Source organism: Psittacula echo (genome assembly GCF_963264785.1).
Source record: "Psittacula echo genome assembly, chromosome: 2".
NCBI lineage: Eukaryota > Metazoa > Chordata > Aves > Psittaciformes > Psittacidae > Psittacula > Psittacula echo.
Window position 1 is genome coordinate 11,914,574 of NC_137737.1, and position 19,257 is coordinate 11,933,830.

The 19,257-nt window shown below is 40.4% G+C and overlaps 1 protein-coding gene across 1 annotated transcript; it reads left to right on the plus strand.

Moving 5' to 3' along the window:
- Positions 1–887: 887 nt before the first annotated feature.
- On the plus strand, positions 888–14,812 carry INHBA (inhibin subunit beta A). Its single transcript, XM_080611815.1, is given in 3 exon segments — positions 888–1,713; positions 1,716–2,183; positions 12,877–14,812. Coding segments are annotated over 3 exon segments (1,677 nt in total). The 5' UTR covers positions 888–1,391; the 3' UTR covers positions 13,764–14,812.
- The last annotated feature ends 4,445 nt before the right edge of the window (positions 14,813–19,257 follow it).

Here is a 19,257-nt window from a genome sequence, read left to right on the forward strand (position 1 = left end):
AATACAGTGGTTGACAGTAATATAGAGAAAGTGGAATATTTGCTGGGTAGGAGGCAAGCACACCTGAGAAGACAAAGGTGTGAGAGAGAGAATGAAAAGAAAAACAAGAAAGAGGGTAAATACTAAAAGAGCAGAAGCTGTTCTAAGAAAATCTGTACAAGTTAAAGTCTGCAGGGAAAGAACCTCAGAAGTTAGAGTCTATCAGCTGTAGTATTCTCATTTTCCATTACCAAGCTCCAGCGGGAGGGAGTTTGCTAACTTCACCCTTGCTAGGTAAGGAACGGAACGGAGGGGCTACAGAACGCACAGGCAACATTAAGCCATGGCAGTGACACTGGGAATGCCTTTTCACTGCACAGCAAGACCCACACAGGCATGAACTGGCAAGGGTCTACCAATACTGGTGGAAACTCCGGCTCCTCACAGTGTTCTAGTTTGCGTTTCATTCCCAGTGTCTTATTCTAATGTTATGATTGCTCTGTGTGGTTTAAATGAATGAAACAAAAAAGTGCCTCCTAATAACAACGGGCCAAATGTAGGTCTTACTCAGCCTTCCCTCAGAGAGAATTATTATTGGCATCGATGAGGGGTTTGCCTGAGTCAGGAGCAAGTATGATTTGGCCAGATGACATGTAACACTTTTCACCTTCAAAGCATTTTTCAGACATTACTTGATTAACCCCAAACCTAAATATATCTGCCTGAGAATTTCTAGGCACAGACTAGCAGAGAAGTAGGGATATTTGTGCTCCGTGGGCACTACCTTAGCATGTCACAGATAAAGTGCTGTACCAGCTTCTGCTTAGGCTTTCAGTGCCTGACTGCACATTGCAGCTGGAGAGTGTATCATGTATTACATAGCCCTCCAAACAGTGTTATTTTGCTCCCCTCAGATCCCTTGCCAGTGTTGATAACCTCCAGTATTTAGAAGTGAGCAGAAAAGATCTTTTCTCTTCTCCTGAAGGCAGAATAATATTCTGCCCAAAATATTCAGAGCCCCTGCTCTCATTCCCATCTCATTCACAAGCTATTTAACATCCCTGCTTATACCAGGCAGGACCAAGAGCAAGGTGCTCCTTAATAAAAGGTTTCACTTTTTTCATTCATTCATGTTCCCTCTGTTTAGCTAAAGCCAGTGATACTGTTGAAGGAATAAAACAAACAAATCAAACCTAAACAACAGAAAAAGGGAAGGAATGGGAAAAAAAGGGGATGGGGGGGGGGGGGATGAGAGGCAGGGGGGAGCCAGGAGGGTCAAACAGAGAGGGGAAAAAAAAAAACCCAGGAAAAAAAAAGATTACATTTGCAGGAATGAAAAGAGATTTTAGAAAGGGGGGAGGGCAGAAACCACGAGTAGTGATATTTGAAGAGAGGTGTGTGTTAGGGGAGCAATGAGCATAAGGAAGCCAGCCTGCCTGTTCCTCCCCCTTCCTAATCATAGCCTTTACTCACAGACAAAACTCCCTCCCTCTCTCATTCACTCACTCACTTTAGGCCAATCCGTCCTCTCTCTCTCTCTCCCTCTCTCTGTGTCTCTCTCCTACTCTGAGACAGAGTCAGAACTCTTCTCCCTGACAGCCACAAACATCTACAGCACTTATTGCATTCAGAGAGGGAACCTGCAAACAAAACTTCACAGAAAACTTTTGGTTCTTGTTCCAGAGAATTTGCTGAAGAGAAGGAAAAACAAACAAACAAACAAACAACCCAAACCAGCCCCAAAAAAACTGTGCGTGAAGGGGGAGGAAAAGCAGGGCCTTTTAAAAAGGGAATCACAACAACTTTTGCTGCCAGGATGCCTTTGCTTTGGAAGAGAGGATTTTTGTTGGTGCTTTGCTGGATTATAGTGAGGAGTTCCCCAACCCCAGGATCCGAGGGGCACAGTTCAGTCACTGACTGTCCATCATGTGCCCTCGCCACGCTCTCAAAGGATGTGCCCAGCTCACAGCCTGAGATGGTGGAAGCAGTAAAGAAGCACATACTGAACATGTTGCACTTGAGGGACAGACCTAATATCACCCAGCCGGTGCCCAAGGCAGCACTTTTAAATGCCATCAAAAAACTCCATGTGGGAAAGGTGGGAGAGGATGGTTATGTGGAAATAGAGGATGATGTTGGAAGAAGAGCTGAAATGAATGAAGTTGTGGAGCAAACCTCAGAAATCATCACTTTTGCGGAATCAGGTGAGTGCTTGAAAAACAAAGCTGTAAAATATCCTTTGTGCCAGAACTGCAATTAACTTCTTTCCTTCTCCTCAGGAATAATGTTTTCTGCAAGGTTATAGGATGAGACCTGGGGGAAGGGAGAAGGAGGAATAGGATGGGGGGGTAGGACTCTGAAGGAATTTGATTTTTCTTAGTCTTGGCTACAGATTACACTTGCTAAGCACAGTCAGCCACACAGGGAGGAAGCTCTCTAACCAATCTTGAGCAGAAAGTCAGGCTGCAGCGGGGTCCTCCAAACTGTGCCTGTGCAACCAGAGTACTTGCAGCAAAGTACTGGATTGCAGAGCTGATGGTGAAAGGAAAAAGGGCTGAAGCCTTTTGGGGAGTTTATCAAGATAGAAAGTGAGCTGCAAACTACTTGGGAAGCAACCCTTTCATGTAAAAATTACAGTGGAAATGATAAAATCAGATGAAACAGCTTTAACTTTTAGAAGTGAGAGGGTTTTTTGTGTGGGTTTTGTTAGGGTTTTTTTCTTCTTTTTTTTTTAATTTAACACAGCATCTTCGGCAGTAAAGAGTTGCAGGGACTGTCAGATGACTTCAATAGAACCGGACAAGTTGCTGTAGCTGATCCAACTTGTAATGCAGACTTCTGCATACTGGAAAAAAGATTCTGTTCCTAAAATGCTCCTGCCAAAAAAATGCAACCTTGGTAGGGTGTATTTTCTAGTCTTTCACAGTTCTGTTTTCCCTGACCCTTATACAGTAAGAGCTCAGAATATAGATATTTACTAAGTAATGGCTTAAGGCTCACGTTAACTGCCTATAGGAAACAGCTCTAAAGTTGTACTTTACTGTCTTGTTCCTACATGAATAGGACCAGAACCCATTTGAATTCAATGTATATGTATGTGCACATATATCTGTTAGTATATGTGAATAGGTTTATACATGCATCAATAGCAGGATCTCGCAAGAACTCTATCATCTAACTAACAGCAACTTTTTATGATGCTGTCTAGCCAAAGCATTTTTCCTGTTGCCAAGACGGTTTTAAAAGAATGTCATTGTTTTGTTTGGTAAAGCATATGGTAGGCAAAGTATGCAAAGGAACTCCAAGCATTTTTGTTTAAAAGTTTGCTGCAGCAGTATAAACAATTAAGACAACACTCAGAGTTTCCAGTCCTGAAAACCTGTTGACTCAGATGTTCTGTTTGCAGGGAAGCCGTGCACAAGAAGTGTGCATGCTTTTAAGAGCAGACATTCCTGTTAGCTGTCCGATTTGCAACTGTACAAGGAGCCCTTGCCTTTGGAGTCCTTGTCAATATGCACATTTTCAGTTCTTTCAGTATGAAAGCTCAGGCTTTTCAGTTTTTCCATCCCCTTCACTTCAGAAAGCAGGCAGGAGGTGTCAATGCCAGAGGTCGTTAGAAGCAAGGGTGGCTTAGTGTTAGTTTAGAAGTGAGATTTTTAAAAGCAAGGAAATCTCTAAGCTATCTATGAGTCGGATTCCCCACCTGGTTTTCAGCAGCTCGCTCTGAGCACAGGGAAACACATATGGCATAAGCAGTGGTTTCTCTTCCCTGTGTGAGTCCCAATCATTTGTAAACACATTATTGTCTCTCCTGAGCTCTGACACAAAGGAATTTGGAATTTGATATATGCCTACTCAGTACGACACCCTCCAACGGCGGCTCCTGAAGCCATTGGCTCTCGGGACCACGTGAGCAGTGAAAATCGTGCCATTGCCCACACGCTGGCCAATAGTCCAGCCGCCAATCCCCCCCGCCAAAAGCTACCCAACACTAACACGTCACTTAGTTTGATTTACATAGGGTTGTCCTACCACTGCTTGCCAGGTTAATTTAAGAAGACTGATGCTATGGAGTTGAAGGACAGGAGCATCTGCTGTGTTCCCATGCCTTTTCTTCCCTGCTGCTGTTCTCCACCTTCTCACTCAGCCCATTCTGGAAGCCAAGGGAGGAGGGCTGCTCTGGCCCTTTCTGCTAAACCTGCTGGACTTTGATCTGAGAGGAGGGAGGAGCAATTAGCACCTAGAAACTGAGCCCCGGGGTTTGGGCTTACGATGGAAAAGATAACTCCTCTCTCTGGAGTAACTTCAACTGCTAAAACATATTTTTCATCCATAGCCATTCGCATCTGGTGTCCTGCTAACATCAGAAGATCTACCACACTTTCCAGGTACCAATAATACAGCAACTTAAGTAAGCTCTACCTGGGATCAATCACACTCGCACACCAGCAGTATTACATGTCAAATATTAAAACAGTATTATTTTTCCTGTTGAGGAAAGTGAGGCAGAAAGCCGGAAAGTGACATGACATATAGGAAGTGTGAGTTAAAGACAGGAATAGAATATAGCCACATGGACAGTCCCCATTTTTTACTGTGTGGGAACTGGGAAGCGTATGGATAAGTTTAAAACACCAAACAGGAGAATAAACATGCTCCTCTCACAGTCAGGTCAATGTTCTTCCTGCTTTTAATGTGAAACTCACTCTGCCTCGAAAGAGGGTAATAAGAAATCAGTGAAAATGAATGGAAACATCTCACATTGTATCAAATAAAGGTCTATGGAAAGAGAAATAAGACGTTGGGCTTTTTGTTCCTTTGGGTATGATTTGACATAAACCAGCCATTCTCCCTAACCTTCAGAAGCCACATTTACTACTTGCCTTCATAAAAAAAGTAGTATTTCCATCTTTCATCAGCCGTATCCTCAGACATACAATGAAATGGAGTGAATGAACAAACATTGCCCTGTGCATGTGGCTCTGGCTTGAGGCTGCTATTTTCTAAACCAGACCAAAATTCAAAGGAACACAGGCTTCAGACAATTAGAGGGTGAACTACCCGCAGTGAAGCACAGGTGTAGTTACGTCCAGGAAATCAGAAAAGAGTTGGCAGGTAGTTTTCACAGCTAACAAATCCAGGCAAAGCTTTGCAAAACTAATGACCATGAGTATTGGGCAAAAGTTTACAAACGCACCCTACTGTCCTTTGGCACTCTTACAAGTAAAACATGGGAATTATTTTCTACTTGCATATCAGACTAAGATTACTAACCTCGATTAGTTCTGCTGCGTGGGTAGCTGTGCCAGAGCTCTGTGGGTTACTTCAAGGTCTTAAAAATAGTCTTTTGAGAAGAGGGGTCAGTATAATTTTGTGACAAGCAAATCCAACAGGTTCTATAACTGAGATAGCCAATGATCATAAAATATGGTTGGCTACAAACTCTTTCCTTATGTTAAATAGATAGCTTATCAGGCAGACCTGGGATTTTGCCAAGTGAATTTGATCCTGGCAACTAAACTACCAATGAAATGGGTTGCTAACATCAGCCCCTGAGAAGGTGATAGGAATTACTGGATGGAAATACTGAAATCCAAAGGCTTACCATTAGGAGAACTGTCAGGGAGAAAACAGACAAGTCTGATAGCTACTTAGACCAATTCTACCTTTCTATATCACTTCATACTGAACTCAGGGTGCGCTGACTTAATCATGAGATGCCTACCTTCATGTTCAGATACATACACACACTCAGTCCTTTCCCAGGAAGATACCTCCTCTAGGATGGCAGTTCAGGAAGGAAAAAAGGATGGTTTGCTTATGCCCTTTTAAATCTAATCAATTTGCAGTTGAAAGTGAATGTATTTAATGGTACAGGTATCCGTGCTGAATAAAGAATGGCCACGAGAGGGCACACTCCAAAGGCTTTTTGCTCCACACAAGGCAACTTTCTTGCAAGCTCCTATTTTACCTAATAAGATCCTGAATCCCAAAGATCCTTACGCTTATCTAGCTTCTCTGAGTGGAGCTCCTTTCTCTCTTCTAGTTTATTTAAAAGGCAAAGATTCACTAGAGTGGGAGACTGCAAGTAAAATAAAGCAGGAAGCAAACAGGAAAAAGGAAAAAGGAAAAAGATAAACTGATGGATGCTACAAGTTCTGGAAATCTAGAGAGATTAGAAATGATCATTATTATTTTTCACAAGATACTGAGAAATGTGACCGTGAATCATCATCTGAGCTGATTTTCTCACATCTTTTTCTAATGCAGTCTCCTTGGCTTTTAGAAAACAAGCCTATTTCCTCTTGATTTTTTTCCCCCTTTGGCATACTATATCAAAGATTTTAAGTTTAGCAAATGAAAGCAAGTTACTTCCAGAAGAAGAAAGCCATCTGTATTAATCTGTTTCATTGTACCAAAATGTGACGAGGGAGGTTGGTTGGTTTGAGAATAATTTGAGAGCACACAGAGGAATCTGAGAAGATGGGAACCAGTCTAGAAAAAGATACCTGAGAGAGACAGAAAGTACTGTATGCGTCCATCTCTCTGTGTAGTCATGCACACAGTTTTGTATGCACATGCAGTTGGGAATATGAATATGGATTTGCCTGCATGTGTGTATAAGCACAAGTATATCTATGCCAAGACATGCTTGTATACCCATGTAGCTGTACCTGTACAAATGTAATATGAATAGATTCCTGCAGATAAGTGTGTGCATTCATGTGCTCTCCTGTGTGCAGGATCTATCTACACTGCATATGTGTAAATGATTCATGCTGAGGAGTTCTCATACCTAGATATGTCTATATGGATATGAAAAGGCAATCTTATTTTATGCCACAGAGCTTTGCAAGACTGATTTAGGACTGAAACTTAGTCTACTGGAAGCAATTAAAAATTCTGTTATTCATTTCACTGGGCTTGGAATTTGGGCCTTAGTGCACAGAAATTGAATATTTTAATGAAAACAGACTGGCAGCTTCTGATCCACTTTATTTTAGGATTTACAACAAATTAGTACAAGTATGTAAAAAAAACAATTACGCTGTCTTTCATGAAAGACAAAGATTTGAGATTGTCTTTACCTTGAAATATATTATTGGTGCAAGTGACCCGAAATTTTGCTTGAGCTATTTTAGATGTAAATGCAAAAATCAAGTAACAAAAAACTTCAACCAAACAAACACTTTTTCTGTTTCTAAATATTTAAAGCCTTGTGGGGGGAAGGGCTTTCAATTTGGAAAGAACTCAAGGCTGGGGATGTAAAGTGCTTCCCTCCTAACAAAATAGCAGAGGAGAGTCAAGGTTCACTAGAACTGAATTATTTCACATTCTGAATGACCTTGTCAATGCCCCTTTGGGTTAACTTTTCAAGAAAAGGTATTTAAATAAGGTTGCTGCTGCTTTTCCCCCCTACAAATGCTTGGGGAATAGTTCTTTTTCCTGGTTTTCTTTTTTGGTTTATTTTTTCTTGCAACAAAAATCTTCTTTTGCTGGCAGCAAAGGCCATGTGAATATAAAGATAAGGTGTTTGGAATTTGTGTCATAATTGCTCCTCCCGTTGTAAGAGGCGCCAGTCAGGGAGCAGGAACGAAAGCACACAACCTGGATGACCAGTCACATATGAGGGGTGATGAATACTTAGAAGAAATCTCTTGCCAGCGATCCATAGGCTGAAATGCATTCACAGAAATGGCCACTGTCTAATCATGGTAATAACTCATTGGTAATAATCAGTCTGCCTAGGGGATAATTGCCAGACGATAACAGTGCTAAATTCACTGAATAAATTCAACGCCATGAACAATTCATCTAACTTTAGTGGTCACTCATTAGTAAACATTTTGAGCAATTATCTCTCAATAACCATGCTCTTCTCTTCACTCTCTTTAGAGGAACCTTTCTAGTAACCTATTTTTTTCTGTCTCCTGGGGAACGGAAATGAGAAGTGAAGAGAAGGATGCTTTTGAATGTAATTACAGATTGGCACGCAGTACAAATTCCCCCAAATCTAAACATAGGCAGTAGTAAAGTTAGCAACTAAAAAAGGGGAAAAAAAAGCTTGCTTTGTATGGAAAAACAGTTCACTTACAGTATAATGCAAAAACGGTTTAAAATTGAGCACTGGTGAAGCATGGAAATTTAAAGTAACAGCACCTTCTTACACAGAGAGCATTTTTCAAAGGAAAATTTAAATACTGTCTATTAAGAGAAATTAAGAATAAGTCACCCTATAATGTCAGAAAGGATAATCACTTTCATTATGAAAAAAACAGCCTTAATCATTTAACAGCATATGGGTAAAAAAAGTAATTTTAAGTACCTTAGCATTTTACACCCCACCCCCCCAAAAAAAAAAGATCTTAAGTGCCCAGTCTAGACCCTACCTATTCTGTGAATACAGCTTGAACTAGGAGGACTCAATCTTGAATCTCACTGCGAATTTTAGCCCAGAACAAGCCATGTGAGCCCATCACGAGCTACCACGCACCGGCTGCCCCCAGCATCCTGCAAGGGCTCTGCCAGTCCCTCCATGCCCATCATCAAGTGCCACTTGGCAGCCCTGAGCAGCCCCTTCCAGAGGCAGAGAGGAGGTACCTGTGCAGGCTCCCCTCTGCTTGCATGTTCAGGTTTCTCTCCTAAAAAGGTGTGCAAGCACAACTGAAGAGAAAAGCAGATCCGAGCAAACTCTCATGCTATATATATGATGCTACACTTTCTTTCCATTCAGTAACTCCTTCCATTAAACCTTTTACCATATATGCATTACTTCTTATGGCTTGTATTTTTAACCATTTCTCACAGCATTTGCTGGGGTCACTCGCGCTGCTAGACTGCTCCCCCGGCGTCACAGCCCTGTTCTTGGAAGGGACTTTGCTCGGGAATAAAGCAGAGAGGTGCCCTCTCCAAGGCTTTGGGAAGGGGAGATGAGGAAAAGCAATCAAAGGGGGCCCAAAGTAATCCCTCGTCTCCTTTTTCAGCTGCTTTCTGCTATGATAACAATACAAGCTGTTGACATTGCCGTTTATACGAGCAGGGAAGTGATGAAGGCATTACCACTGTTGGGCTGTGGGTCTTTCCACAGGAGTCAGGCAGGAGGAGCAGGATGATTAGAAATGGAAAAAGACCCTTGCAAATCAGCTGTGGCAGATGAAAAGGCAGGACAAGAAGATAAACAAAGTGTAATTATGGAAGTGATACCATCCCTGACTTTCAGGAAAGTCTCCTCTTTACTTTCAGTTAGGTGAACAGTATATATTTCCAAAGCTTTGAACCTGGTCATTAACTCAGACCAAAAAGGAAAGACTGCTAAATCCCTAAGCAATATTTGGAGAAAATGAAATACAGTGATTATTTTTTTTTTTTTTTTTGTCTCATGACACTTGAAGAATTTATTTTATTGTAGCACCGAACCTTTTGGAAATAAAGATCCTGTTATAAAGTGAATGTGTAATCAAAATAAGCCAGATCCAGAGATCTCAATTCAGCTTTAGCACAGGCCAAGCTCTGATTTCAAAACGAGCTTGTCTGAGGATAGTGACCTTGTAAAGACTGCAGGATTCATACCATTTGTGCTGTGTGATCGTAACAAACTAGTTGTGAATGTGGAGAGAATTCAGAAAAGCTTCGGTGTTTTTCCTGATGTGAAAGCATGCTTTTTATCCGCAACTTTGCACCATTTCCAGTCTCCTTCTAAAAAGATCTGTGAAAGGGAAAGGTTTTTTTAATTGCTATAAAACCTTTTATTAGCTATGCAGGTTTGAGGACTCAGGATTTTGTTGCGTCCAGAAATATGAGGCTTATATAAGCTTCCTGCATCTTTTTTTCTTTAGAATCTGAATCAACCATTCGTGAGTGAAGATCTAGCTAACCACATCCAGAGAGGCTGTTACTGTAGCTAACAACCTACAGGGAAGCTGTCATCCCTGTATAAGGACATGCCTTATACTACCTGTCCAGTGCATATCTGTTGGAAATAGGTCACTTCATAACTATTTTCAAATCCCATTAGCGTGGAAATAACAGAACATGACATATCATGCATTACCACTTAACAGCATTAGATTATTCTATAATGCAGAGCTGTCTGGCTTTGCTTTCTATAAGATGGGCCTTATAACTTCTTGTCCAAGTCTGCACACCTGAGCTGCTTTCTCCTGAGCACAACTGGGCCAGTTTTCCATGTTCCTGCCCAGCACCGCAGATCTGCTCATGCACAGGATCCCTCCTAGTGCCAGAACTGCTGTCTGTGCCCAGCTTGGCACCTCAGGAACACAGAGTAAGTTTTGCACTTCCCAGCCATGTAGGCTTGCGCCCTGCACCAGCCTGTGAGCTCTGGGGAAAGACGGCAGCTGGGAAGAGGCTGCTGGTGCTAGAAAACACTTTCTGCAGCTTGGTCTAAACCATCTTTTCTCCCCTCTGCAAGGTTTTCTGAGGTAGGGGCAGCAAGCAGAAGGGGTTGGATGGAGAGTCTTGGAGGTAGCAACCCAGTCCTGGCAGGTGACCTGCCTTCAGGTTCCCTTGAAGCCCAGGTCCCCCTCAGAAAGGGTTTATTTGGTCTGTGGCAAAGAAAGGGATAATCTAAAATCAGAAGCTTGCTTTAGAAGAGAGAGTTTGGGGGAGTGAAGCCACTGGCTGTATGGATGATCCTTGCAGGCCTTTAGAAGTATCCATTCTCAAAGAGAACATCTGTATGTTCTTTATAATACCCGTATGCACAGGGCAACCAGCCTCTTGGACTAGACTTCCTTTGGACTGGAGGGATGTCACGATACATCTGCTTCTGCTCTGAAACTTGGGCTGGAGTGGGATTAATGCTTATTACCTGCCTTCTGCTCCAACATAGCTGGCAGCTTTGCCAAGGTTTCATTTCCAGAACGGAAATGTTAGCTGGTAAGAGCTGACCAATGAACTTTCAGTCACTACTGAATTAATCTTATTTTAAAAAATATAGAAAACCAGTAACTCCACTGTGCCTCACAGAACCGGTCAGCTTGCTCTGTCTTTTCTATAAGCCACTTCCTTTTCTATATGCCATTTCATTTTCTATATGCCATTTCATTTTCTAAGGCACAGTCCCACTGGTTCATATAGCTCCCTGAGAAATTAATGTAACTCACTTTGGAGACTGGCATCAGCAAAGCCTGTGAGAAGCAGTTAACACAAACCATGTGTTTCCCCTATCTCAGTGACAGTTAAAGTCTACAATTTCACACTCTCACTTAGAGGGAAAACAAAAACAAAGCTGTGCCCTTTGGCCACTGTAATTCAAAGACGTCTGTCTCTTTGACCTGCAAATGCCACCAGGGAAAGCTGAATGTGTCAGTGCCAGGACTTCACAGAGAAGGAAAGCAACAGGTAGCTCAAGGGCAGCACTGCCTACTGCTTTTAGAAACCAGGAACTCTTTAATTAGCAAGTGAACAGAGAGTAGATGTCTCCTGTGATTTTGACCCACTTCTGTCTCACCTGAGGGTTAGGGAGAAGGGAGATAGTCTGGTAGCCTGTACTAGTGGTTAGTGGCAATAAGAAAGCAAGGAGGAGAACCTTGCTGCCATGAGAGCAATTTTGCCTGTGTGCATCCAACCACTTCATTTTTGATCACCATTTGCCCTTTTTTGAGTGCAAAGTTCTGGTTTCCTGACAAGCAGAACCACTGCACCAGAGAATCAGATCAACAACTGTGGGTAGCTCATGAATAATATCAATGACAGATTGATAATTATGAATACTGTTTCTGTCTCACTAGGGTCAGATACCTGTAAATTTCAAATCTGCGACCCCAGTCCATCCTGGCCTCCATGCTGAGAAAGAACAAAAGATGCCAACATGGCTTTTTCTTTTGTCAAGAAAATAGAAAAGTACCTCTCTTAAAGAAAAAAATAAAATACCACCACCACCTGCCAGCTAATTCATTCTCTTAACTTTTTCATGCTCTAGTGATCAAATCATTAAACAGCCCTCATTATTCATTCCAACTTCTGCCAGGGATATGAGCTCTGTATCAGAGAAACACCTCCTCACCATCATAATCATCATCATGACATCTCAGCAAGTTGATACAATTATGCCAGAGAACCATCCCTATAATTATACAGTTCTTTAGCTCATTTCTCAGTGTATTCACCATTACTATAATCACAGCGAGTACAGTGTGTTAAATTAAGAACAGGATCTACAGCTGACATCTCACAGGATGAAGAGTCTGCCTGCTGCAATTCTGCAATTCTTTACAATATAACTCTGCAAACCTCTCAAAGCTGAGGCTCATATTTTAGTATTTCTTTGCTTTTGAAACAATTGAGATTTACAATTAATTTTAAGATGCATATGAAGAATGGCATTTTACAGAGGGAGAAAGGGCAGATCTCATTCCCACATCTTTTGCAAAGAATCATCAGGACTGGAACTCACTCCTTAACTTGAGCTATTAGGCACAGATTTGTGTGTGCATGGTACATATAGTCATGCACCATGACTATACATGCCAACAGATACATGTTGTCATAAACGCATTGCTACCTTTCAGCTATCGGATCACAAAGACAGCGTAGGCAAATGCATACTTAGCAGCTACTGATGCTGATTTGCCATGAGATGCTTTACATAAATGGCTGTATCATTACTATAAAAAAAAAATATTCGGTTAAAATATGATACTGGAAAACAACAGGCAAATAAACACTTCTCTAAAGAGAGCATTTTCGCCAAAGACAAAATGAGGAGAGGATGAGGTGAAAGAAGGTTAGAACAGAAGAGTGTTAAAAATTTAACGAGCCAAGTAGGAAACATAGGGAACTTCATGCCTGTGGTGACAAGTAAGAGAATTATCTTTTACAGCATGAAAACAGACATACTAACAAGTTCTCCCTGTCTATTTCCATTTAACAAATCAGGCTCAGCCAAGAAAATGTTGCACTTTGAGATTTCCAAGGAAGGCAGTGAATTATCGGTGGTGGAACATGCTGAAGTGTGGCTCTTCCTGAAGGTCTCCAAGGCCAACCGAAGCAGGACAAAAGTCACCATCCGCCTGTTTCAACAACAGCGGCAGCCAAAAGGGAACCCTGAAGAAGCAGAAGATATGGAGGAGGGGGGGCTGAAAGGTGAAAAGAGTGAGATTTTGATTTCGGAGAAGGCAGTGGACACCCGTAAGAGCACTTGGCATATTTTCCCCGTCTCCAGCAGCGTCCAGAGACTCCTGGACCAAGGCAAGAACTCTTTGGATGTGCGGATTGCCTGTGACCTGTGCCAAGAGACTGGAGCCAGCCTAGTGCTATTGGGCAAGAAGAAGAAAAAGGAAGATGATGGGGAAGGGAAAGAAAAGGAAGCTGGAGAATTCACAGGAGAAGAGGAGAAGGAGCAATCACATCGGCCCTTCCTGATGATGCTTGCCCGGCACTCAGAGGACCGCCAGCACAGGAGGCGGAGACGAGGCTTGGAGTGTGATGGCAAAGTCAACATCTGCTGCAAGAAGCAGTTCTTTGTCAGCTTCAAAGACATAGGATGGAGTGACTGGATCATTGCACCTACAGGTTATCACGCCAACTACTGTGAAGGAGATTGCCCCAGCCATATAGCAGGCACATCTGGTTCATCATTATCTTTCCACTCCACTGTCATCAACCATTACCGCATGCGGGGCCACAGCCCCTTTGCCAACCTCAAGTCATGTTGTGTGCCCACCAAGCTGCGGCCCATGTCCATGCTCTACTACGATGATGGTCAGAACATCATTAAGAAAGACATACAGAATATGATCGTGGAGGAGTGTGGCTGCTCATAGACGCACATGTGTGCAAGACCCTTCTCATTAAGTTGAGAAGAAAATGCATCAAAAGCCCAAGAAGAGGAAAGACATGGTAAAACCTTTTTTTGAATGAAACTGTAATCGGAAATAAAAGCAAAAACAGAGAGAGAGAGAAATAAAAAAAAAAAAAAGACTTGTGGAGGATCAGAAGAGACTTCAGCTATAAAAAGGAAGAAAGCTTCATGAACCTGGGCTTGAATGAGATAACGTCTGAATGGCGGTATGGGTTGGGGGTTTCCCCTTCCTTTCAATATGCTCCTTATCTTATTACATAGTATACTAAACATTAGTTATTACTAAGGGAGTTCTGTTCCCTCCCTTAGTTACCCATCAGTTCAAGCCGTGGTAGCAGCTCATCTAACCTGCAGCAATTTGGACTAAGTCCAATTAAATTCCTTGAAAAGCCATGTGTATGAACACTACATTCACTGGCACTTTCCCCCCAAATTTACCGAGGAACTGAATAGGTGTGTAGTGTTTGTGTGTATATACATATGGCTATGTATTTATATACATACCTCTATACATACAGACACTATACACACGCATATACTTAACATTGGTAAAGGGACAATATTGTGCAGGTGTACACACCTTCATCTTCTGCACTACATTTATAAAAAAGAAAAAAAAAGAAAAAAGGAAAAAAAGAAAAATGGAAGAAAAAAAGAATAAAAAAAAAGAACGAATGAAAGAATTAAAGTTACATTTTGTAAAGGTGCTTACAACATTAGAACTATGCAACCTAGTTGGTTTGAAACTGTTTACCTGCGAGAGAAAGAAAAAACAAACAAACAAAAAAAAGCAAACAAAAAAATAAACCAGAGAGACTTTTTTTTTTAATGGAAGTAACTTGTTTTAAAAAACAAAAATTCTTCAGTGAGAGATACTTGAAAGGAACATGTTTGTCCAGTTACTGGAGCCAAACATTTCTATATTTTGTAAAAAAAGAAATTTTTAATCGTTTACTATTTGCACTACAATGGTGTCTGACCTGTCTAATCCTTATTTAACAAATATTTGCAAGGGAGGGTGGTTGGGTGTGGGAGGGGTTGAGAGCTGCACTTATTGTGAGCTATACAAGAACTGCTACAGCACACAAAATAGCTATTTTTATTATTATAATAATTATTATTATTTTGTACCTTAAAATGAATAGACACATACACCAAAGACATTTGTGCAAGCCTCTAAAAAGTCTCTTTGTGGTTGGTACCATTCACCCGTAACAAGTTAGGGTTTGAATTAAGGGTCAGTGGGTTGATTACATTCAGACTAGAATATCTGTTAACCATTTAAATTCAAATAGTACCCTCAACAGAAAATTGCCATTTGAAGTAAGCCCAGAAAAGCCCTGGGATTTGGATCCAAGGTGCTCGGATCTGAGGCCCATCTAAGCATTATTGTACTCTTTTGCATGTACAACACTAAGACTTGTCCCTGATGCACAGCAACTGTGCATTGCTGGGAAACAACTTCATACAAGGGATATACATATATATATGTATATATTTCTGTATGTATATATGTATGTATACACAAAGTATAAGCACTTCTGGCTTCACTTTAATGTTCTTAAAACAATGAATGTTTGTGTGCAAAGCACAGTATGTTAAAAGATTGTTTGTTGCTACCAAACGGGAGGCTACATGTTCAAAATGGCATTCGTAAGAGAGAAACCTCAAGTGCTGGTGTACACTTAGGAAGTCTTGATGTGAAATTGCAAGCAGCTTTGGGCCCTGCCCACCATCACCCCTGCAAATATACAGAGAATGGCAGTTGTGGTAGGATTGCTGTTTGAAATGCAGTCTTCTGTGAAAGACTGGCTGGCTCAACCACCACCCTCTAACACGACAACTCTTAATGGGTTTGTGCGTTGCCTGCAAGACCTAATTTTCAGTGTCAACACCTAACCTGAAGGGTCCAACCCATAGGGCATAGGTAGATAGGGTTTTTTTTGTTAAAAAAAATTCTATCATTGTCATATTTAAAAGAATGTTAAAGTTACATTTGTCTTTGGGTAGGGGGAGATGATAAGAGGGAATGGGAGAAACCATTAGGCCCTGTTTACACTGAGCTTGGTAATCCTGAGCCTGAAGTTTCAGACTCTCACAGGTTTGCAGGACCAAGCCCCTGTTAGCTGCCTTCTGATGGGTCAGGCTTCAAAATGCCTCTCATGGAAAGAAGCACTAACACAGCTCCCCACCTTGTTGAGAAAACAGTCTGCAAAAAATAATTAAAAAAAAAAAATATAAATAAAAGAAAAAAAAAGAAAGAAAAAGAAAAAAAAAGATAGCACAATTTAACCCGGTCACATTGGCTAGGGATAGTGTGTTAGCACCTTCATGGCGAGAACCATGTTTAACAGTGTAATCAGGGCCTTCATTTTTCGTCAGCCAAAACTGTTTGTGCGTGCATGTGTGCGTGAGTGTACTCTGTGTGTGCATATGTGTGTGTGCATGGGCCCATGTCTGTATTTGTATGTATTGATAGAGATTTAAAAACCAGAAAAAAAAGAGAAAAAAAGGAAAAAAGAAAGAAAAAATAAAAAGCCCTTTCCTCTGTTGAATAGATATCAACATACCTGCTTATAGCTAAGTTTTCTATCTAATTTATTCCACAGTATTTAGTTTGCATAGTACTGCTAATGGGTTATACATTTATGTACTTTTTATACAATGCATTTTTTTTTTACAGACTTGTTTGCAATTTGCAAAAAAAAAAAAAACCAACAAAAACCCACATTAAAAAATGGTAAGAATTGGGTAAACACTAAATTTGTCACTAAAATTATTCTGTAAAATATCAAGGCTTTCTGATTTAAATTATTTGCAGAAGTTTGCTCGGGTTTTTTTGTGCTTTCTTCCTGGGGAAAGGGAGGGATACCAAACGCTGGTAGGAAAACTAAAAAAATAGCAAAAAAGACAAAAAAAGATGCACAACTAATTTATCTTTATAACTTAAACCAAGTTCCTGACCCTGCTTCATTTGAAGCAAGTGGCAGAATTGCCGTTGATTTTTCTAGCAGTAGAGCCAGGCTCTAGAACAGCAGGAGCAGGGACAGTCTGTGACAGTTGTTGAGGAGAGTACCTTTTATTTCACTTTAGGGCTTTAGAGTTGGCCTTAATATTGGATGCGTATTGTCCCAGAACCCTTACTCATGTCAACTTTTTGATGTCTACTGGTCTCCTTACAAGAGTAGTAAAACTACTTACATGAGTAAAGGTAACCCAGGGTGAATCACAGGTTCTTTTTGCTGTGGGCAGTGTGTAGGGAGAGAAAGGATTTTGAATGAATGGCACCATATCCAACATTGTTTAATTCAATTATTTAAACCAGGCTGCTTGCATGATGGTTGATCTCTGAACATAGTGGCAAGGGGGGCAGGTGAGATGGCTTACAATGGTAAAAATCTATTCTCAAGTTAGAGAACATTAGTGACCTGAAATCCCAGCATTTGCCCCTAAAATAACAATGGCAAAACTCCCATTGGCTGCAGTCAGAGTAAGTTTAAGCTCCCCGTTTCCCTGGCCAAAGCATCATACTTGATTTCTTTAAAAAGAAGTACGATGCTGAGTTTGACAGCAGCTTTTATGAGGTGAATGGGGAAAAACATGAAACTAGCCTGAGACAACTTCTAAGCGAGGAAAGAAAGTAAGACTTTAGATATGGTGAGCATGTTTCATACTAGATACACCAAAACCAGAAAAATCAAGAAGTAACTGTTCCTAAGCCCTGCTTTTTAGCTTCATTTGTGTGTGCATACTAGTCACAAATTTTAAAGGTTTCTCCCTCCAATCTCTGGATTCAGTCATGGGGTTTTGATTTGTGGTCAGAGTTATTTAAAGAAGGGGGAAATGAAAAACTATATGATAAAATAAAATAAGAAATCGGGATGTTAATCAAGACTGACTGATTCCAGCAAAACACCCCATCCCTGATAATTTGATTTAATTAAATCTGCATGTACCTAAAATAGCATTAGAAATTGTTACCATATTTAAACAGTTGTTCAAGGGCATGCAGTCTCAAAAATTACTTCTCCTTTCAGGTATGAGTATACCAAAACCCTAAAAAATAAAAGAGGCTTTTAACTACTAACACATTCCTTTCCATATAACCTACTTCCTGTTTATATTGGAAATGTATTTTCAGTATATGTTTAATCACAGAAATGTATTTGTTTAGTACCTCCACAATCTTCCTGCTTCACAACTGACCACATTTGGTTCTTTCCCCCCTCTCCATGTCAGATGCACACTGGATACAAGACCTAAGAAACTGGCAGAAGTGCATGTTAAGATGTTTTTTTGGGAGAGCTGAATATATTTGTATTCTTGGGGTTTAGCAAAAGGAAATGCTTACAGATGCTTATAATTATTCTGCACTCATATGTCACAGCAGAATACTGATCTAGGGCCCCAGACTGTAGAACTAAATGAAATGGGAGTTTTGTCATTGCCTTTAATAGAAACACTCACTTACCAAGACCGTGTTATATATACCTCCTTTTTTTCATATTTAGTTGAGATTTAAGCCATCAAGTTCATTTAACTATGACACCACAAGGCCACGCAGAGGCCAGCAGCAATTTCTCTGAGGTAGAGAAGTTCAGGCATCTGAAATGTCTATGTGCAAAATGAAAACTTTTATGGACTGTAGTTACTCGTGTGGAATAGTGCCTTACTCTGTAAGCAATGCTGTTGATTTCAGAGGGTCTCCTTTCCTAGAAAGTTACCAGTCAGCATCAATAAAGTGAGCAAAATCTATTTCTGGAGTGTAGGTAGAAGAGATGTGATGGAAATGATTAAGTTCTTTAAGTTAAACCTCATGTCAATAGTGTGCATCAGTATAAGAATCAGATGCTAATCACTTTCCTTACACTGAAAAAAGCTTTACTCCCCATCTGCTCTCACTGCATGACATGTGGAGTAAAAGGATTTTCAGTAAGAGTAAATAAAATTGTAATTTGACCTTTTGTGAACAACTATAAGCAATGTTTTCATGGGCAGAAACAAACAGCACTTCTGGGTTATATAGCTATTTATTTTTTGAGATATAGTGAATCTGTGTTAATTCTCAATGGGTTTCTTTGTATTTAAATACTTTCAAAAACAATACATTGACGATGGGTTGAAGATATATATATGTATGTATATATACATATTATATATATATCTACAGTATATATATACATACACAACTATATATATGTATATACATATATATAAATTATGAAAGCCAAGATATTATGAAGCCTATTTTGTTTTTATCATTTTGTGTTTTGTTGTTGATATTATTATTATTATTGTTATTATTATTATTTTGCATACTACATGCAGTGCTTTAACCAATGTCTGTTCGGCTAATGTAATTAAAGTTGTTAATTTATATGAGTACATTTCAACTATGTCAATGGTTTCTTAATATTTATTGTGTAGAAGGACTGGTATTTTTTTTATTTACATTA